The 22,885-nt window shown below is 38.1% G+C and overlaps 1 protein-coding gene across 1 annotated transcript in view; it reads right to left on the bottom strand.

The window, feature by feature from the left end:
• Window positions 1-12,562: 12,562 nt before the first annotated feature.
• RALYL (RALY RNA binding protein like) overlaps window positions 12,563-22,885 on the bottom strand; it is a 364,189-nt gene continuing 353,866 nt past the window's right edge. The window contains exon 9 of the mRNA XM_050970884.1: window positions 12,563-13,003. Coding sequence (XP_050826841.1) covers window positions 12,986-13,003 — 18 coding nt within the window. The 3' untranslated portion in view covers window positions 12,563-12,985. The remainder of the gene's footprint in view (window positions 13,004-22,885) is intronic.

Below are 22,885 nucleotides of genomic sequence, written 5' to 3'. Positions count from 1 at the left end.
GCTATCAGATTGATCTAGTTGGAGCCTATAGGTTTTATTTCACCCTAAAAAACCCCTAGAGGATTGAAACTTGACACTAACAGTCCTAGCTGTAAGTTTTATCCATTCCTGTACTCCTCACTAGGGGATGGTCACCAGAATAAATCAACATCCTTACACAAAGATATGTAACCTCAGTGTTGTGGTTCAACAGGTTTCTCTCAAGAATAATGTAAGTTAAACTTACATTAGTCTTTAAAAGACTTCCTTTGGACAAAAACCTTCACTTGTATTGAATTGGTGACATACAGTTCTCAACCCAACACAAAAAAAACACAAAGAAGAAATCTAGCTGGAATTTCTCAGGTTGCCTCTCCAGGGCTTGTGAATGCAGGGCTTGCCAAGGGGCAGATAATTGGGAACAGTGTACAAATCTGGTACACTCTCTTTCCTTTACGGTTTCATCACTAAATAAATGCAACACATGAAGTGATTAACACCTTCTTTTGAAACTTCTCAGAAAAGTAACCTTTAGTGCAAAGTACAGCAATTCCACTTATGATTTAGTGCACTCTTTATACATAAAAACAGGATGAATCACTACAAAACTGAGTGCAAACCTATGCACTTTCAACCCGAAAACTCTCATTTTCATGCTGATAATAAGAGCTGTATCATATTATTCCTAATCCCAGCAGGCCAGAGGCCTGTGGTGTGCCCAGTCTAATAGCAATATATGGAACAGCTAGGAATTATCACCAGATTAATTGTAAGTATAAGCTACCAGACTGCAGTGCTATGGTCTGGGTAACAGTCTTTTAGCTAAGCCTGAGCATATGAGATACTCTTGTACATCTTTTCTTCCAAAGAAGCAGGAAATGCTGGTGTAGTTTCACCTCCTGAGTTATACAGCACTGTGCTTGTGTTTCTTGGAAGCATGGGAAGTTCAATGTAGGCTGAAACACAATAGCGCTCTCTTGCTTATGCTGGGAGGGAGTCATTACAGAACAATTTTGCTCAGTACCACTAAAAATACACAGTTACATTTACATGTCTATCTCTCCTTCATGTCTTTTAAGCTTCAACTTGCTTCTATCAAGTCCTATTATATAGCCTCTGATCATGTTGCACTTCAAGGGCGCAGAGAGAGGTGTTCAGAATCCCCAGGTAAATATGAATGGAATAACCTGTTTCCACATTCCCTTTGTGCTGCCAGTGTTTATTTTATGCAGGGGAGAAAAAAAAAACATATGCCTTTCTTAAAAGAAGAACAATTATTGTTCAGATATTCTTGGAGTTTTCATTATCCACAGAATGGCTAATACCTTTCTGAATGCTGTTCCAGCTCTTGGTTTTATGTAACCTAACTCACAAAGAAACAAACAACTTTACAATTATAATTCAGTGAAGGTAGTTCAGATACTGCAGTTCTAACCCTCAGTTTTAGACAAGAAGGACTCTGTGAAACTGAGAGCTGAGGAATAGCTTTTAAAAGAAATACAAAGCCTATGCATTTGTATTTTTGGTTTTTTTTACTCAAATTATATAGCTGGATGTGGTTCAAAATCTGTTATATCCTTCTCAAAAATGGTCTCCCTAATGCCGTTTTAGCTGATGGTGGTCTCAGGAGAAACTTTTGTAGTACATAAGCATGAATATACAGTGAAACTAAAGTTTGACATAGCAATATACAAAACAAGAACACTACTGGTCATTAGTTACCAATGTAGCACTAGTAAAATAATAGGTGGGTCTTTAGAAAGAAAAAAAAAAAGGCCAGTATCTGACAGAAAACCTTGTACCTTTTTCCTACCTGCTTCTTTTCATGCTCTGCCACATGGATGTCCCCGTGACAGCCAGAGAAAGACAGAAAGCATTACTTCACAACAGAAATAATGCACAAGATCTCTATATATTAGAAAAGAAACTCATTAGATTTCATGCAAAACAAGTTTGTATGAAACCATAGATATCTCCTTTATATTATTTTGCTGCTATTAAAACAGAAGGACAAAGAAATGTGTTTGTAAGGATGCCACAGCCCTCGTGGCAGGAATTGCCTCTGGGACTCAGCCCTCTCTTCCCTAAAGATGACAGTGTTGGCCAAGACTTTGAGTGCTTTTCAGCCAGGTTTGCAGCTGGGCTGCAGGGCTGCTTTGGTGTAACTACCAAGTAAAGAGTCTCTAACTCTGAACCAGAGGTGAACCTGTAATTCAAAGGGAAAAAAAAAAAAAGAAGTCTACAGCACTTTTATGTTCATTTCACAGTTCACGGTGAGAAATGATTCTTATTTTTCAAGTTCCTACAGTGCTAGGCTGAGAAAATGGCTTTCAGTAGTTCTCTTTTAATTGGGAGCCCAGCAGTACAAAGACAGCCAGGCTGGGGTATATTCTAAAATCACCTGCTGCAGCTTGCACAGTGGCAATAATTGAGGCTAGGTGTGACTGAGGTGTAGTTCATCTAATGGCAATGATAGGTGCCACACTCTGGTGTTCTTTCATAGGTGATAAAAGGATAATTTAGCACATGCTATGTCTAATTCTTTTTGTTCAGTGGGTAACACAAGATCAGGGTTTCAGTTCCAACTTTACTTAACTATTATAGGACTTATCAATAACTTTGATTAATTTTTGCTGCCAACTTACTTTTTATAAGCTTTGTCCAACCTGGTTTCCAGTTTTCCATGAGTTCCTACAAGAAATTCCCTGTTATATGAACAGATATTTGGAAATTGTTGTTGATATGTATCTGAATTACTCAGCTACAGATTCTAGTTTGAAAATGTACTCAAAACTTTCCTTTACCTACCTCGGCCCATTTTTACTGGCATCTCCCTGCAGTTATCCTATCAAAACATCACAGTAAAAAATGGAAGTCTCATTCAACAACATAAATATCCATAAATATTGAAATGGTTCCAAAACTTACACCCTCCTCAAAACTGAAGTTTTGAGACTCTGAGTAAGTCCTGAGTAGCTAAACATCCTCCTGGAAGTGGCAGGTATGGTCAGGACTATGTGAGCCTTATTTCTTTGTGGAGAATCTAAAGGAGGACCTAAAATGGCACTAGACACCTGTGTTTAGTCATCTAAATCGCTTCCTTGGTGTCTCTGTTTTGGGATCCTGAGGAAGGCTTCCTGAGGACTTGAGTGTGTGGTATTACCATTGACTCCAGGAGGGCTCGTAATCTCTCAATATTTCTCAGCCATGAAGACTACAACCACTGGAAAACATCTGTGTAAGTGTCTCAGTTCAATCTTGCAGTCCTTGGAGAGTGCCCTCAGCTGTTGTCCTGCCCATACTTGGTTTAGCAAACAAGAAAATGCTCAGTCTGCATCTGGGCTAAATTTCCACAGACTTAATAACTCTGTGTGCCCTGGTCACACAGCTCATGCCCACACTCCACCTGTATGCACACAGGAACTCTCCCCACCTTGTACTTGATATGATTATTTAATGTATGTATTTAGACAGTCTAGTTTGGATTCTGCACAGAACCCAGGTTTTCATCCAGTGGCATTTTGGCAACAGGATAGCCTTTCACTCTGACTTTCAACAGCTCTAAGGTCCTTCCTAATGCACATACTTCTGTGCTGTGTTCCTTGGGACAAACACTGCTGCCTTGGCAACATCTTGCTGGTTTCTCCTTCTGGGTCTTCCCTTTGTTCATCTTTCTCCAGCGCCCTTCAGTCACTACTATTTGCTGTTTCCTTCTCTGAAGCCTGTCATATTGGGATTCATCTGACAATGGATCTCAGAGATATTTCTCTTCTGCGGGAATAGCTGGGATCAGTGCTTACCCAATCCCACCCTTCTTGTAGCTCTTTATCCAGCAGCTCATTGCATAGCACAGACAGTTCAGAGATGAAATAGACAGGAACAGCTCCCCTCGCCACTTCAGAGACCTTGAATCTACAGCTACAGACTCCCTGATGCAGGGCTGCAGAATTTTCTGAGATAGCCCTTTCTTATTCTTTCTAGCTGGAACTCTTCCTCTGGGTGTGAACTAAGTGCTCAGTGGTTATGAATGAATTTTCATCCTGAGTAGGATGAGAGGAAGCAAACTGAGCTTGACTTCAGCAACTGCAGGACTCTACTTGGATAAAAGGTTCCTGCTTCAATAAGTGATCACGATGAGAATATTTTAAATATAGACAAGAGATTCTTGTGAGGGAGGATATGCATAACATGGGTGTTACATGCTGATTCTGGCACTCTCCTTATGCACCTTCAGCATTTTTTTAATGTAGGCTTTATGTATGTTACTTTACAATACCATGGAAACACAGCATCACAGAATTTCTGAGGTAGAATGGGACCTCTGGAGATCCTCCTGTCCAGCTGTGTTGTGTGGAGCTGGGGCACATCTCCACCAGTAGATGCAGAGAAAGTCTTGGCCCTACTTGGAACTGGGGATAGGCTGAAAAACCTGAGCTGGTAGCCCTTGTGCTCCTGTAAGCCAACAGTGAGTTCGGTGGGAGTGTTGATCTGCTGGAGGGCAGGAAGGCTCTACAGAGAGATTTTTACAGACTGGATCAATGTTCTGAGGACACCTGCATGACATTCGATAAGGCAGAGGGCCAGCTCCTGTCCTTGGGCTACAACAACTCCCTGCACTGTCACAGGGAGGGGGAAGAGTAGCTGGAAAGCTGCTCAGCAGAAAGGGAGCTGGGACTGCTGGTCAACAGCAGCTGAATATGAGCCAGCATGTATCCAGGTGGCCAAGAAGGCCAATGGCATCCTGGCCTGTGTCAAAAACAGTGACCAACAGGACCAGCAGGACTAGGGAAGTGATTGTCCTACACTTGTCACTGGTGAGACCACATCTCAAGTGCTGTGTCCAGTTCTGGGCCCCTCACTTCCAAATGGACGCTGAAGTGCTAGACCATGGCCAGAGAAGGGCAACAGAGTTGGTGAAGGGTCCTGTAAGGAGTAACTGGGGTGACTGGGGTTGTTTAGTCTGGAGAAGAGGAGACTCAGGGTGGCACCTCATAACTCTCTACAGCCACCTGAAAGGAGATTGTAGTGAGGTAGGGGTGGTCTGTTCTGCTGTATTAAAAGAGGAAATGGCCTTAAAGTGCGCCGGGGGAGGTTCAGATTAGATATTAGGAAAAAAAAAAATCACTGGAAGAGTGTCACTGACATGTTCTATGAAAAATCCTTTCCTTAGGATTTTTCCCTCCTGAGAAGCTGAGAGGCCTCAAGAACAAACTGTAAACAATTCTTATCTGCTGCTGTGGAATGCAACAGGGGGAATCTGTGATTGGTCTCATCAGGCTGTTTCCAGTTCAAGGCCAATCACAGTCCATGTGTCCAGACTGTCTCGGTCAGACACAAGCCTTTGTTATTCATTCCTTTTCTATTCTTAGCTTAGCCTTCTGATGAAATCCTTTCTTCTATTTTTTTAGTATAGTTTTAATATATTATATATAATAAAATAATAAACCAAGCCTTCTGAAACATGGAGTCAAGATTCTTGTCTCTTCCCTGATCCTAAGACCCCTGTGAACAATGCAGCAGGAGGAGTGGTCAGGCATTGCAATAAGTTGCCCAGGGAGGAGGTGGAGCCTTATCTCTGAAAGCGTTCAAGAGGCACCTGGATGTGGCACTTGGGGATACAGGGGTGATTATGATGGTGCTGTGCTGACGCTGGACAAACAATCTTTCCAACCTTGTTGATTCTGTGATTTTATAGGCTCCAGGTTTAGATTCATTCACTCAGATCTTTACTAGTTTGTGTGACTCCCTCATACTCTCTGTTATTCTGTGTAAATGTGCTGAATTTTTCAGCCAGGTGCTTTGGAGATTTTTATGGATTAAAGCATACAGTGTTGCCTAAATCAAAAGAGAAAATGTACTAAAATTAATAGTTCAGTAATTTTACTATTTTTTTAAACCAAAAATATCTGCAAAAAAATGGAAGTAGAAATATTTTTCCTGAGAGGCAACATGCTACAGTAGCATGATCCTTGCTCAACTGTAGTGATTCATGGTAAGTAAGGCCTATGCTTTTCAATTACAAATGTGAGCATAACTTTCTCAGCATCCCTGCAAACCAGTCCTCAATGGGGTGCACTCTAAATTTTATGAATTTCCATATTTGCTGCTGAACACTTTTATAAATTTTCACCTGCATTGCTATGGAGACCACTAAAATCTGATTATCATTGCTGAAGGCACCATCTTAGCTTGAAGAGATTAAATAATTTTGCTTTTGCACAATATTTGCTCTAAAACCTGGTTAACACGGTCAACTTAGAACCACCCCTACTGGGGAATTGCTGGAAAGGAAAATGTGATTTAAGATTTAAACTCCATTACTATGCTGATTATTCACAGCAGTGAAAATTTATACCCAGCTTGATGTGAAATTTTTAGTTTAAGAATTTTGCCCACAAGGAAACACAAAGATATGATGAACTGTAACATCAGTGTTTTTCAGTTTGTAATGATTTTACTAGGCCAGTGTCCTATGTAGTCCTCTGAGCTTCTTGCTGTCACCAATAGATAATAGGAGAAGTCTGTGAGAGCTAAATGACCTCTCCATGTCCTACATCCCTTCTCTGTAGCTAAGAAATGATTCACACTCCTTCTTCTGTGACTACTTGAGGTTTGATGATGAAAAACAGTCTCTAAAACCAGATTTAAAGAGGAGCACATAAACGCTCTGAGAGTTTTACTCCTCCAAGCTCAGTCTCAGCTCAGTCTCTTGCAACTTTGGCCCTCAAGGCATTAGCCCTGAACATAGAGATGGGATGTGCTCCATTTGCAGGTCTGTGGGTTGTGTGTGTAGGTGTGCACATACCCATTTTGTCATGCTCTTCACTCCTGGGAGGAGACCACCTGACTGCTTTTATCCTCTCTGAAAAAACTCATAGGGACCATATAAGGGGGGTTAAGGCGTTGGGAAAAGTTTGAACTTGTCCCCTGTAAAGACACCTTTGAAAAGTGCTATCTGAGGAAGCTGCAGGAAATCTGACCTCTGCTTGGATTATTCACTCCCTTGAGAAAGCAGGAGCAGCAGATGTGTTCTCCTTGTAGCTCTACACTGCATGGAATTTCACAGAGCTTCTCTTGAACTTCAAGTTTACATCTGATGGAAAATTCAGCAATGTCATTTATCTACGTGGATGCTCATATACAATTCCATGGGCACTCATTTTTCTTGTTTATCTTGTTGCTGTTAATAATTGTCCACTTCCATCACGTTATCTTGTTACATGACTTGAATCATCCAAGTTCAGTATGTAAAAAATTGACCAAAATGAGACCCATAAAAGCTGGTAGTCTGGATTACTGTTTCCCCACCTTATTAGTTCACCAAAAAAATAATTCAGAACTTGCAATTCACTTACAAATGATCCTCATGTAATTGCAGAAGAATCCAAATTTCAAAGGCCACTCATCCTTGAAATCAGTACAATTGATTTTTTTATAGCTTGCTGTCAAAAAAAACATATTTATGTTTCTGAGACAGGATCTGATAAACTTTCTCTCTGAAGCACTATTAAATAATATAACTCAATGAATAGATTTGCAAAACACAATTTCATACACTGGCACTTTGATTACAGGTAATGCAGCATGTCATAACAAACATGGTAAAACTCCTGACACATATCACTGAGAGTTGTCTTGTATAGAACTAAGAAATGTTTCAAAGCTGATTTGCTTGATATCACATCTTACATAAAAATGTGTCCTCTTTTTAATGTAGATTACTGATGGAGACCAGAATACAAAACACTGTCAGGTCTGAAACAAAAAAAGGAAAGAAAAAAATCTAGATATTAGGAATAAGTTCTTTAATGTGAGAGTGGTGAGACAGTGGGACAGGTCTCACAGAGAAGTTGTGGATGTCTCATCCCTGAAAGTCCTCAAGGTCAGCTTGGATGGTCTCATGAAAAGTCTGCCCAGGGCAGGGGGCTTAGAACTGGGTGATCAATAAGGTCCCTTCCAACCAAAAGCCATTCTATGGTCCTATGATCTATGGCTTTCCTATCAATGGAAGCATAGATTTACAAATAATGTGACCACTCAAGTAAACAGATATTTATGAAATCCCTCCCTTGCCTTGTGGATTAAACACCAAGGCTAAAATTCTGAAGAAGGCATAAATATTTAATGTGATTGACTACTTACTGCTAAATGTTGAATTCTCACTAAATTTGACCAAAATCACATGCAAATTTTGAGGCTTATCCCTTGAAAGAATCATCAAAATCATGGCATGCTATCAGATGCAAAAATAACTAAGTATATAGGGGAGGTTTCTTCAAATATAAAATGAGTACAAGTGCAAAACATCCCCTTTCCTCAGTCATCCTGAGGTAAAATACTTTAAATGCTCATTCAGATCTCAGCACCAGATCCAAGCTGCAGCCCTGCCATGCTGTAAATCCTCTGTTCCTCCACCATGTTCCACTGAGGTCCTGCTGCAGCAGCAATATTATCAGCAGCAATAAAATTTCTTCTTTTCTTAAATAATTTGCTAAATGCTTCTGTAACTACTCATAGCATAAACAGTGACCACAGTTTCTGCTTAAGAATCCAGTTGGAGAAGACACTGAAGGTACTCATTTAATGACTGTCAACAGGGATGAGTTTGATTCTTATTTTACACAACTTTAGTTTTCTCTAGTTCTAGTAATTATCTAAAGCACAAAGCAGTGGAAGGGTATTTTTTCCACATATGCACAGCTACATACCATAGATATATTCACATATAGAATAATACACCAGAAGGGTGGTTATGCAAAGTTTTTTCTCCATTTCCTCAGGCTGCTAAGTGATGTAGCCAGGACAGTATCAGAAAGATTTAAATGTAACCTTTAGAAACATTTTTGTTTGGTTAGTGGGATTTATATGGGATGGATGCTCTGCAAGCCAGTTTTTGTTAAAATATTGTGATACTTGTGGATTAATTCAGTTTGCACAAATATGGAACAAAAATCTTTCTTTGAGGGGTAAATCAGGAAAAAAAGTACTTAATATGGCAGCCATAAAACTTCAAGCAATTTTTGTTTCAAATGGGTTATTATTCCATTACCCCAAACCCAACAACTATGTATTCACTGAAGCACTCAGTATTTTTTCTAAGCAGTCTCTCAGAGGATTTTCTTACCAGTTTTCCAGAGCTGATTCTTGTAAGGGCATGGATTGTAAACACAGGGCTCTAACTGCTGTACACAAGTGCCTTTATTTTCTCTTTCTCTTTCATTCTCATGGCCAGAACATTTCATTGCTGAGAAATGCTCAGAGCTACCGTACTAACTTGTTAAGTTGTGCTGGTTTTACCTTATATTTCAAAACAGTCTTGCTTCCCAACAATACCAATACAATTTAAAATCATTCTCATAGACTTTGCGGACCGATTTTCTTTAGTTTGCTTGCATAGCAAAACCTTGTGAATGGAATAGGGAACTATGAACGAGAAATTAATTTGGATACTGAGCAGAAAATGATAACTACTTTTGGCATGGTTTTCATAAATTATGTTCATACTGCTTTTGTGATACATGAAACTTAGAAGCTTTCAAGATAAAGAAAATGCATTTTTTAAATTGGATGAAATATCCCCACTATGCCTCTCTCTTTCTCACTCCGCTGAAGAATTCCCTCTTTTCAGGAAGTTGGTCACATTTCTTGTCAGTCATTTTTTAATACAGTACTGGCGCTTAAATTTCTCAAACTATTAAAATGATAGCAGGTTTAACATTTTTATCCATTTTACTGAAGTTTAGTACTTAATATTATGAATGCCTCCTTCTGTTTGGTCTTGTTTGAAAGTTTGTGAAGGGTGGTTGTAAAACAGAGATTTAAATACCATTTTTCCATGAGAGAAATTATTTTCCTGGAAAGCGTCTTAGAGTCACATTTTAAGAGAAGAAATTGCAAAACTGAATTAGTGCATAAATCAGAGAAAATATTTATTTACAGACATGTAAAAATTATGTTACAACATTTTAAAGAAAACTGTAATGAACCATCAATCTGCTCTAGTGGGCAAACTCTGAATGTTTCAGATCTAAATTACAGTGGCACTAATTAAAAATAAGACTGCTAACAAGAGTATAGTTATCTACATAGCTTAAGTACAGTGATTTTTCAGAACTAAAAATAGATCTACAGAGAAAACTAATAGGAAATGCAACAATATGTAATACAAGGGTTTACAAAAGTAAAAATATTTTTTCTTGATCCAAACTTTAAAGCTTTTTAGTAAACATTTTCCATTCATGCAGCTGCCCATGTTTGAAACAAAACATCTGAAATACACAGAGCATATATATCTGTGTAGAAAATGAATTGGTCTGATTCAGGACTGTCTGTAAAGGATTTTATGACTGTTGACTGTCCAAACTGATTGACAAGATCTTTTATGTTTCCTATTCCTCCGTATTGCAAGGGATGAGCAATGCTGAAAAATCCCACAACTGACAAAACTTGTGTCAAACAAGTAACAGGTGATGGCAGACAACACCAAGCATACTGCATACATGGACAGCAGAGAACTATTAAGCTCTGTCAAAGCTACCAGCATCCTCTGGAGTGATTTTAAGCAAACATGCCATTGAGAAACCTTACTAGTAATAGACTGCATGGGGTAGCAATCTTCTGGCTTGCAGATGAAATAGTGCCTCATGGTGTCATCAGAGATGACTTTTGTGTTCGAAATATATTCAGGACCTAAGCTGTGGTGTGAAACAGTGTAAACATTATGATTGTGCAATCATTTCTTGTGAGTTTATACTGAAAAGGTAATGATTGTAAAGAGTGTGTAAAAATCTCACAGAGCTTTCTGTGAGTGTTGGCTCATTTGGAATGGAGGTGGTGAAGAGACAATATGCCTAGATGTTTCTCACGTCTAGTTTGTTAACACAAATATCAGAACTGATTTCCTTGGATGATTTTCTGCATCTTTTAAGTCAGCCAACAGTTTATGTGATTTAAATGGTACAAATGCACCTTGAGCTGCTGAAGTTTGGATTTTCTTTATTTTTTAACTGTCAGCCAAACACAAAAATCCCAAAATGGCAATTCTTTTTGCATTTTTACAGTTAAAAATGTTCATAACCTATATTAAGAGATAGAAAATGGAGAAGTATTTCTCTCTCTGATTTGACCTAACATTTCACTTACAAGGAGTAATATTTTTTCCCTGCACTTTTCTTGGAGAGTCAACCCTGATAAATTCTGAAGCTGCAGTGCTTTATGCTCAGGTGTAACTACTTGTACTAGTCTTTCCTTATTTAAGGAGCTGGGTACTACTCAGCACTTAGGAAACCATGTAACTCCACATACAATAGACAAGCTAAATATAAGGTACACAAACGTAACTGAGGGTGCAATGTCACACAGCTACCTAGTGAAAAAAATTCTTACTCAGTAACAGGTGATTAAAATGTATGCTTTGTTTCCAAAATTTTGAAAAATATCAGTCCTTCCTTGTTGATGGTCCCCGTGCCAGAAACCTGACCAGAGACCTTGAACTCCCACCAGCCTACACCCACACTGCTTGAGCTGAACCTGTCACCTCAGAAACTGCTTTTTAAAACAGAAATTTAAAGTTAGATCTTTAAAAAAGCCTCTCTGGTACCTTTTGTTTTCTCTTGTTTTCAGCCTACAGAGAATGTTTGAAAGGGCAAGGCAAAAGTTCATTTTTGTAGTGCTGGATGATCTGAATTAGTAAGTACCCCAGTCATGGAGCTCAGTGATCAGGGCTTACTGCTGCAGACTGGGTCTGTGCTCCATTTGACTGTGTAAGATACTTCTTAAATTAATGCCTCTCCCACTTGGGAGGCTGTAGCTAATAAATAATTTGTTTACCCTGCAATCACTTTAAAGACTTGTCTCTTTCTATATGAGCACCCCTCACATAAAGATGTGGATGAATAAATACATATTCCTTGTTTCATGTCATCTCCAATGCTAAAGAGGTCTGACTTTGGGATGGTGAACAAGTTGGTACTTTTCTTGGGGAAGAAGAAAATAAGCTTTTTTTTCCTTTATGTCTCAGTAACACAAGAGAAATAATGCATCCATTCTGTTTGAAAGGAAATATAATTTATTAAGAAATTCTATACTGAGATTCCCCCTACATTTGTAATAATTAATTATTCCAACTTCAGGCTTTTGGGAGGGCCTTATGAGTTTGTGGGTGGAAAGACTACTGCCAGAAAAGAACCCAAAAAGAAATAAGTAGCCTAACTCAGGCTGTCAGACGTTGGTAGGCTATAAGTAATTTTTCTGGCTAGACTGCAGGCTGACTGACTTTCCATATGGTAGCAACAAACTGCCTTTAAAGATTTGCAAGAGCAGCTGTAACAACTGTCTGATGAATGGCATCACAGAAAAGGCTTATCTGAAGAAGGGGATTTACAGGAGGATGCAATTTACAGTTTATCAAGGATTGCTCTCTTATTTTGACATTTCCACTTTTTAGAAGCTATTCTATTACCAAATGTAATTATTTCCAATGACAAATAAATGGAATAAAATAATGGGAAATACCATAGAATGTATTTAATTGTGGCACTGGTCAAAATGGTCTTGTTTGTACTGAGCAGTAAACAAAGAAGTGCAATATCACCTGACTCTAAATATGGTAAAACAGTAAAACGTGCTAATCATAAAAATAGCTTTTAGAAATATACATTTGTATACAGTGTTTTCCACACCTGTTAAATATGTCCTTCATATTATTATGATACAGTACATTGGCCTTTAAGACATCAAAATTAAAAAAATAATACCAATAATTAGCCAGAGAAAACCACATTTACAATCTAAACCATAAAAATCTGACAATTGTACAGCTTAGAACATATAAGAAATGGAGTTTCTAATATTTGAACAATAATGTCCATTTTAATAAGTAAATTGGGTTTCATACAAATTGAGTCAAAGGTGTTGTCAGCCAGTAAGAAACTGCAGTTCACAATTTTCTGTGGGGAAGTCGGAGTTTCTCTTCTCAGCCTTGACGGGGTTCACACATGACATTTCATCACTTGATCTGTAGAAACTGAGAAATGAAATGTGGGCTTTAGTATGAAAGCATAGAATTTCTTCCAGGAGAACCTCAAAAAGAAACCAAGACGGCTGGGGAAAAGAGCCAAGAGGATATGGCTTGACTTTTTTCACAAATCAAGCAAATATCAATGTCTGTAATGCTTTCCCACCTTAAACCATCGAGGGTTAAAAGAAGAATGGTGTTCCTGCAGCAGTGGGCAGTCAGGACTGTGCAACAGTCTTGAGTTGACTGTATGGCCCAAAATGATTACAGCAAATCAAGCTAGAGCTATTGAAGCTGAAGTATAGCTCCCCTCAATAAAGCTATGCAAACAACTCCTGAATAATTTCTATTTTAGCAGCAGGAAACAGAATAATGTATCTTGGCGGCTTTGCAATGAAATGCTTTATTTGCATAATAGCATTCAATCTAAATAATTTGCTTGTAGAATTCTTTGCTTCAGTCCCATCATGCTATTTATATACCTTACTCCATTTCCATTGGCTGTGTGCTTTCAGCAATGCCTACAGTTACCAGATTGATGGGTTTTTCCTCAGTAGCTTCCCTATTACCATGTCTATTTTGTTATTGTTATTGTGTACCTGCCAATATATATTGTGATATAACTGAATATCCTTTAATATCTTTTGTTGCTTTATCAGCCACACTCTGAAAATGCAGAAGTCCAGTGTTAGCCAACACCTATAAGGTTCATTCTTCCAGCAGAGGCTGGAGGCAGGCTGCATCCAAATATCTGAGTCCTGCAATGTGACCCATTAATGCTAGCAGCTTCAAGTAGGCATTGAGTGATGCTGCAGGGAAGCATAAGGCACACCAGCTCCACCTATCCACAGGGAAACTGACAACACTTTCCTAGTTGCATGTTTGGAAAACTGACAGTAGAAAATGTTAGCAGAAGTAGATTTTTTTTTTTTTGAAGAGAAATTTGAAACCCATGTTTTAAAAAAAAATATTTACAATAAAAATATTGTCAGCCAATCTTTTCTGCACTCTTTTTTTTTTTTTGCAGGAGGTGGAGTCTAGCTTGTTTTATAACTGAAAAAGGAAATAACTGATGAAACCCGGTGAACTTCTGATCAAAGGCTGAAAAGCTCCCAGATGTTCTTTTCAGCCAATTTCCACCTCCTCCAGTAAAAAAAAAGAAAGAAAGAAAGAAACAATTTTGTTAAAATTTCTATTTACTGAAAACCTGGTTTCCCAGAAACATCCTAATCACTGCAGGACTGGGCTCCTGCCCTTTGAAGAAGTCAGGCATCAGATTTCCCCTTCACTGCAAAGAGAGCACCAGGTCTGTGGCTGTGGTCTTCACAGGTAACCAGGACTGGAGAAAAGCTCATGTGAGAGATCCCAAAATTTTCTTCTTTAAGTTAAATCATCCAGAAACTATTATTCACTTCTTGCACAGAAAAAAAAAAATTCATCTCTCATGTTTTAGGTCTGATCCCTAGAGATACTAGCTATAATAAAAAAGACTTTTAAATTCTTCCCTTAACTCTGAGAGGGGCTTAGTGGTTTTTAACTAGCTATTCATCTTAGGAGGAGTAAAAAATATTCCACTGTACATCCTATTAGCTCCAAAGAGAACTCCTCTTTTCTAACCTTTTTCTCGACTATGCTTTGCCCTTCCATTATGCCATTATAAGAAGTAACAATTATGAAAGCAACAAGAGGCAGATTTCCAAGTTATTTATCAAAGCTTTTTTCCCTTGCCATAAACCTTTCAAGCCTTTACCTGTCACAGCATTAAAGAGCTTCATGAGGTTACTCTTGTGGAACATTAATGTTGCTAATCATCTGGACCCAAGTCACCAATGCTGCTTTGCTGTTGGTTGGAAACAGTGATAAAAATCTAGGAACCCTGCCAGTCCAAAATATTCTAGTGTTCCTCCTTCAGTACATGTATTTCTTATTTCCCTCTCACTACAAATAATGGTAAAGTTTGAGAGGAAACATTAAAATCTGAAAGAGCCAAACTTTTATTTTCCCTGTAATAGCAGGAATGCAGGGCTATGATTAATATAGAGTAATTCAATGCTAATTTCATTCTATTTTTTTCTTCTGAATAGTGTGCCATTTATCATCTGCCTTTATGGCAGTGCTGATGATATTAAAAAACCCTCATGATGACTAGTGGGGTTTTTAAATTTTTTTTCATTTCTTTCCCCTTATATATAAAAACATCTCCTGACACAACAAGGATGAACTGAATTATATTTAAGCCAGTAATAAGGCTTTCATTTGATGTAGTTCTAACAGAAAACTACTTTAGAAAGTGTGATTTGAACATAATGCATTTTAAGAATTGAATAACTCAGCTGAGCATATAGACTTGGCATCCATAGACAATATCAAAGAAACTCTATATACTGTCCTATATTGCCATCATAATCTCTGAAAAAAAGATGGAGAGAGTTTATGGAATATTTATTGGTTCATTTTCCACCTCAAATTATTTCTGCTGCTTTTTCTCTATCTGGATGGCTTTTTGAGCATGAGGTATTGAAAACACTCTTCTTAGGGATAACACTGTATTTCAGTCTTCCAAAAATGCTGTTGCTACTGTTGTTATAGTTCTGGTATAATCCTTCTGGCATTTTTGCCAAATTCAAATTTTACTAGATTCAATTAATTTTAAGTATACACATTGTATGTAACATGGGAAAGCCAACATTAAATAGTTTCCTTCTCACAGGCTTTATGTACATTCCTGTACATTCTGGGTAAATGTACAGGAAGGTATGAGAAGGTAAATTCAGCATATGTTTTTGGGAGAAAATATTAGAAATGTGCTATGACTAAATGACACAAAAGTTGTACATTATTACTATATTACCTGGTTAAGAAAATGCTTAAAGACAAGTCCCACAGAATATAGTTGTTACTGACTTCACTGTATGGTTTACCCCACAATAATTATAAGCCATAAGCGCATCCACAATACAGACAAATGAAAGACATTCATCTGAAAAAATGCATCTGTTTTTAAAAAATCCTTTTCTCTGAATGGCTTTTATGATTAATTGTAGAATTATTAATTCTAAGAAATTAATTAATTTCTTAGTTAATCTTAGAAACTCTCAGCAAATGCAGCTAAAAAGAGGATGGATAGATGATGGCTCACATATACATGTGAACTTGAAACCCAAAGCCTCAAGCATCCTTCCTCGTACTCTCCTGTCTGTTTTGTCCTTGCCAGACAAACCCATTCTCAGGACTGCAATTCTCATTTTAATAACTGTAATGGAGGCATCTGAAGCAACTGCTGACCACTGCTTGGTAAAGTTGCACATCTATCTCTTGCAGGCTCCTCTTGAGTAGGAGACTTGATGCTTGACACCTTTCTAGGTTTCTGCTGCTGTCTGACTATGCTTTGACAGAAGGTTATGTGACTGCAATACATCACTTTCTGCAAAGCAGCAGCAAGCCCCATTAAAATGCAGCGCTGTCCTTTCACTCCCAACACTGGCCCTCGTGCTTGTGCTACCTCAAACTGCCATTGTAGCACAACTGATTTCATTACATCTGATGCTCACTCCTAATACTGTTATCTGTACAACTGAGAATTCTGAATCCAGGTCTACAGATACTGCTTTTACGTCCTCGAGTATAGCATACTCTGTTTCGTCTCTAATAGTTTCTTTTGATTATGAAATGAACTTTCTGGGCAGCCAAAGAGATGAAAAATTAAATCTGTCTGCAGAGCAGGCATTAAAAAAAAAAAAGGCAAAACAAACACAAAAAATAGCCAAAACATAGTTAGCCATTATTGATCTAGATATTTATGTAAAATGAGAAAAATCATAATCCAGTACAGAAAGTAGAAATGCAAATTGTCATTCTTTTTATTAGCTATGTCTAACTCAAGGCAATATCTTCCTTTTCTCTTAGGCAGGCACTCACACTGAGTACAAAACATGGTAATTTATATTTGTAAGGTACCATGGGGACATGCACATTTGTTGGCTTTTACACAGCATTCTTCATCATCAGTGGAAAACCACCAGGAACAAGCAGAGCTTAGCAAGGAGCACTGAATTTATATTAGCTATCACATTGACTTCACATCTGTGTTCATTTGAGGTGCACCTTGCACTTTGTCCCTTGATTTAAAGCATCAAATTTCTAACTCAGTAACAGTCATGGAGGTGGTTTAGTTTAATGCCCCCATATGATATGTAAAGGCTCAGTTCAGTAGGTGTGAGCAGGGGAACGTGAATGTGTATCACACTTTTGCTGCTTTCAGTTGTAACCCTTGCAAAACAGGAAAAACAAAAAGATAGAAGTAATGCAAAATTTTTTGTAATGAACTAGTGATAGAATATTCACTGCATTTAACAAATAGAGAGATTGATAAATAATAATAAAGGATAAATAAAAGAATGACTTGCACCTTCTTTAAACCCTTTTTCAAATGATGAAACCTAATCATTATGTTTTGGACTCAATCATACTTTAACTGCTAAAAACATGACAGAATTGCTTTTCTGTTCAGTGAACAGCTTAATTGCTTTGAAGTGCTAGTATTTATGTGAGTACATGTGAGAATGTTTGTCATCAGTGAAAATAAACTTCTATCTTCTCTGTATTAAAATGCTCTGTTTCACTTGTTTGTCCAATAAAAATCAGCAGGAAGAAGAAGATAGCCCTCTCAGATACTGATTTTTCCCCCCGACAATAATATCTTTTCTTTCTCAGAGTCCAGGCAGAATTGTGATAAATGCTTTTGGGTGTAGTGGTGGAGACAGGATCCAATATTTGGAGAGGGCTAGCAAGGACAGATTGCAGTTGAGATGATGGTCATGTGTGAGACTGAAGGAATGACTTTGGGAATAGAGTCACTGTGGTCATTTGAGAGCTTGAGTGAGGCCATGAAGGAAAGAAGAGGATCTTTCCACTTTACTTTGGCTGCCTGTTTTCCTCCTGCTAGACTGCTTTTGCAACAAAATCTTCCCCTGCAAGGTCCTTTATAGTAGTAGGAAAAGACTTAGGGACGAGCAGCACAGTTTCTGGTGACAGTGGGAGGGATCTGAAGCTGGAGGCACTGGGCCTTCTGCAGAGAGTGGGGTGGGCCAGGATCTCCAACCAGATGTGGAAGCGGTTGGATGGTGGGGAGGTGGTGCTCTAGCAGAGCTCACTGCCTGAAGTCTTTACCAGAATTTTACCAGATCTTTACCAGAATCTTTACCACATTGCTAAGCCATGGTGAAATTGTGTTCCCACCAAACTCCCTTTTCTGTTCTCTCTGGGCTCATAAAGCCAATCCTGATTCTGTCCACATAGTTCCCTCAGCCCATACCAATGTGCCTAGAGAGATGCTCAACACCTTCTTGGGATCCAGTGCCAAATAAAGCAGAGAAAAGAAAATGTTACTCTGTAATTTATCCCTGCATATGAGTGGATATTCATAGCAAATTCTCACTGGTGTGGCTTTCACTGGAGAGCCCTGGGTGCTTTCTGTTTCTTGGGATGGTGCCTGCTCCATGAGAAGCAAGTCCGACCGAGTCAGTTCTATCATGATTCATGGTAAGTACTGTACTTTATCATCCTGAATGCTACAGAGGAGATGCTTCAAAGTTACAGGGTGGTGTAAAAAAGCTGTAGACTAAAATTCCTACTGAATTAATCTTTGCTTAATGTGAGGAGTAGGAATTCTCTAGTGTGAGATTAGCTGGTCCAATTAGTATTAATGGTCATGGCAAAAGTTCCCGTCCTACTAATGTCAAGGGTGCAGTTTTGAACACACAGTTTAATGCATAAAGGAACTACTAAAACTTGTACCCTGAGGCCATCTAATATGTCTACATTTTAAGTGTGTTTTAAAAATAAATTAAAGTAGGAGCTTACAAGAAGAATTGCCTTAAAATAATTATGCATAAAGCACATAATAAACTTTATCACTATTTCTAAATTAGAGTTTAGATAGGTATCAAAAACCAAAGGGCATCCATTCCAAGCAAAATAATTGCAGGAAATGACAGGAATAGATCTCAGTGCATTGAGATGAGGAATCTTCTGTCTAATCAACTGGAGATTTTTCAGGTACTTGGAGGCAGAAGTTCTGCTCAGCTGAACAACCAGGTGGAGTAGCATTAAAAAAATAGAAAAGAAATGGGAAGGAGAGAGTGCTGGAAGAAGATGTTGGAAGCATATAACATGAGACAGAGACACTGGGAAAGCCCAGAGTAAACCATAGGAAGTAGGAGTGGAATGAGACAAACAATGCAAAAGGAATATTTAAATGGTGACAGAATAATGAATTAAGACAGTCAATTGAATATACAGGATGTAGAGTTATATGTTTAAAACTGTCATCTGTGAAAGTTTTGCTGTGGCAGTGTGATCCAGGTGGAAATGGCAATAAAAGATGGTCCTATTTAAAACAGTTTTTTATTTTTATTTTCCTGCCTAATGCCTATTTGAATGCACAGTGCACAATAGTGCATAAAATTTTGGTTTTATGAGGAGTTCAAGAGACATTAATTTTAAAATAAAAGTTAGAAAGCAAAATGTTGGACTTGGGGTCAAATTGTGGTCTGCAAATGGTGCAGAATCTCATAATAGCTGAGAAAGGATTATTATAACCCTGAAAAGAGGAAGCAGAGAAGAAATTAAGCTTTTCATTCTTTATTTATTTGGTTTGGAAAACTTTCCTTCTTTTGAAAGATTACAGAACTGTAGTGTAATTTTAGAGATCAATAGCGACAACAATTTGGAAACTTCAGACACACATAACAGTGTGACAAGCTGGATAAGTTGGTATATGATTAACTTCCAAATCTTCATTTTGGCAGATTGAGCTTGTCTTATTCTCACTGATTGCTTTTTTTTTTTTGTTGAAATGGCAATTACGATTCTATCGCCTTCTAAATAACTTCCTCTTTCTGAGGTGTGAAAATGCCTATGTATGGACAAATTCAATCTGCCTTTCATGTTTTGATATTAATCATGCAGAAAATCTTCTTCTTCTTCTTAGTAACACATTTATATTTTCTAAAAAAATTGAGACCTTTTGGAATAATTGGGTCACTAGCTGTAGTGGCTCTGCAATTTGTAATGAAAAAAAATTTACAATTTTGTCTTTTAGTATGGAAAAATGACAATCTTTTGGCTTTTCAATGTTTGCACCTCTTTACTTGAGTGAAGGATTTCAACAGAAAAATGTTTCCTTTGAGAGTTTTCCGTTCAGAATATTTGATTCTCAAGGTTACTGATAAAGCCTGTGAAATGAGTGTTTTTTTAGGGGAACTAAAGCTATTTATTTTTGAAGACTGACACACCAGGAAAAATGTGTGATGCATGACAATTGCTCAATCTCAGTTAACTCTTAGAATTTACTGATTAAGCCGATAGACTCAAATCCATTTGATTCAATGGCTGTCCTGAGTTTTTCCAGAAGATTTCTGTGTCCAAGTGAATGCCTAGAAAACACCAGTGTCCCCCTTCCCATCCATCACATTCCCAACATAATGCATACTGCTGCTTTGGTTTCTATACTAGGTTACTGTTCTGATGCTTATTCCCCCTTTACACAGATGGGGATGGTTGGTTGTAAGTGATGGGTGAGCAAAACCCAGTGCAGCACCTTCAACAAGTCCCCCAAATTTACTGGAGTCAGCCAAAGCACAAGGGCTGCTCCACCAGAATTAGTTAAAATTTCGCTGGCAAAAATATTCATGGGTGGAAATTAAAATCAGTTTTCTTATTTGAAATGTTGAGTTACTTCAATTAATTTCTGATGTTTATTTTTCAGTCATAAGATACAAAAAGCCTGTGCTATTTTTCAGAAGTCATCATCATCCTCACCTGTAAAGGGATACAGGTTTGCTTCTAAGAGGGAGGTGTTTGGCTGTCCTTGTTTCTGCACTGCACTCAGAGGTTGACTCTATGCTCATAAATTTTGGGTCAGCAAAATCTGTGGAGCTAATTTTGATCTACTTGGACTAAATAAAAATAATGAGGCTACTAATACTGAATATTAAGGTTGACTACGTTATATCAGAGAAGAGTTAATCTAATTTAGGCAAATATTGTGTTTACATGTCTAAGAGAATTTTTGACCTGCTCTGACACCATTGTTTACCTCTGATTAAATTAACTGATTGGTGTGTAGTTTTGCTTTGTTTTTAAGTTGGAGGCAAGCAGTTATTTTTGATAGAACCTGAGCCATTAAAATTAAATATTTGCTGTCTCAAATTTATCAAGCACCATGACTATTTTATTAAATGATGACTGAGACTTCAGGAAGGTCGAGACAGAAATGTGCAATGAAAAAAGTGAAACACATTCATTGAAGAATATATTGCCTGTTGTTCCACAGACATTTTTCGTTACTGGAAAGCATATAATTTTAATTAGTTTAAACAGCTGGGAATGCTCCTTCCTTACATGTCAAAGAAAGGCACCTGTTGGTCTCACCTCAGAAAGAGGTGCAAATTCTACCTGCACATTCAGTCTCCTGAGACACATTGCCTACTGTTGGGGAAGATGAAACAGGAAAGCCTTATAAATATGATTACCTGGCAAAAGATTTTGAGAATATAGAAACTAAAAGTGAGATTGAAATGAAAGCAAGCTTTGAGATCCCTTAGTTACTGAACAACGAGAAAACAATGGTGTGGCTGGCTGAAGGTAATCCCCTTTTGATGAAACAATACCCTCTGCAAGCAGGCAGGTCCAAGGGTCCGAGCAGACCCTGCCAGCTTGGCAGAAGCGGTCCGAAGAGTAGTTTCTAGGGTTTAAAATGTAGCACAGTATGGTAATGTAGTGATTCTTACAGGCTGTATATAAATGCTGTGGGATTTGTGTTGCGCTAGATTAGTTAGTGAGAATCAGAATATTCAACACAGAAGATGATTTATTGTATTGTAACGGGAACTTCGCTCTCTTACTCATACTCTTGCTCTTACTCTTACTCTTGCTCTCTTGCTCTTACTTACTTTTCTATGCTCTTAGCTCTTGCCTTTTACGTTCTTACCCTCTCATCCTCTCTACCCCTCTTCTCTCAGGCCTGCTCCGAGCCGTGGCTGGCAGCTCCCAGCAGGGCCCTGTACCCAGGCCCTTTGCAATAAACCGCAAGTTCCACGACCTGGCTTCAGAGATCTCTCGTCTCCGTCCGTCCTGACCGTGCTACCCCCTGTCTCGCCTACAGCCTACCACATGGGTTCAGTGTCAAAGCTGGGAACAGGACCCAAAATTCCTGACCTCACATACTTTCCTTAAAAATGAGATAAATATAAGAGAAAACCCACTATTTTCAAGCTCTTTTGCATCAAATACAGAAGATTCTAATGTCTGTAAATTAAGTATCATTTTTGCATTACAATGTTTTAAAAGTTCCATGATTTTAATTTTTGAGAATTTTTTAACTGGGAACTAAATGATATAGAGCAGATTCAGAGGAATAGATCTGAAATCAATAAAATTAGTTTGCTTATTTGTTTTACAAAAATGCAATTACAGACAGGAAAATCTAGTAGAAAGAGACACAAAATGGCATGATAACAATGCCTGCGTTTTCTGCAGGTTCCCACTTGATATGTATGGGATAGAATTTAAATAATAATGAGAAAAACATTATGTAATCAGTCATAAACCAGTTAAAATGCTGAACACCACTTAGGAAATCTTCCTCTGATAAATTGACTGCCAGGAAAAAAGGGGAGGAGGGGCAATGGCAAGGTCCTTGCAATGACTCATGTAACACTGGGTGAACAGCAAACACCTCTACTGTGCTACTGCATATATTAAATAAAACAAAAGGGCATGTGAGGAAGTTCCTTACAATTTTTGATTTCATGGCATGCTTTTATTACTTTCTCCATTTTTTCAGTCACAGTTTATTAGATTTACTGCAGCTTTGGAAGGTGTAAGGAA

This window comes from Serinus canaria, chromosome 2 (assembly GCF_022539315.1).
Source record: "Serinus canaria isolate serCan28SL12 chromosome 2, serCan2020, whole genome shotgun sequence".
In the NCBI taxonomy this organism is placed as follows: Eukaryota; Metazoa; Chordata; class Aves; order Passeriformes; family Fringillidae; genus Serinus; species Serinus canaria.
This window is presented reverse-complemented; position numbering and strand designations above follow the sequence as displayed.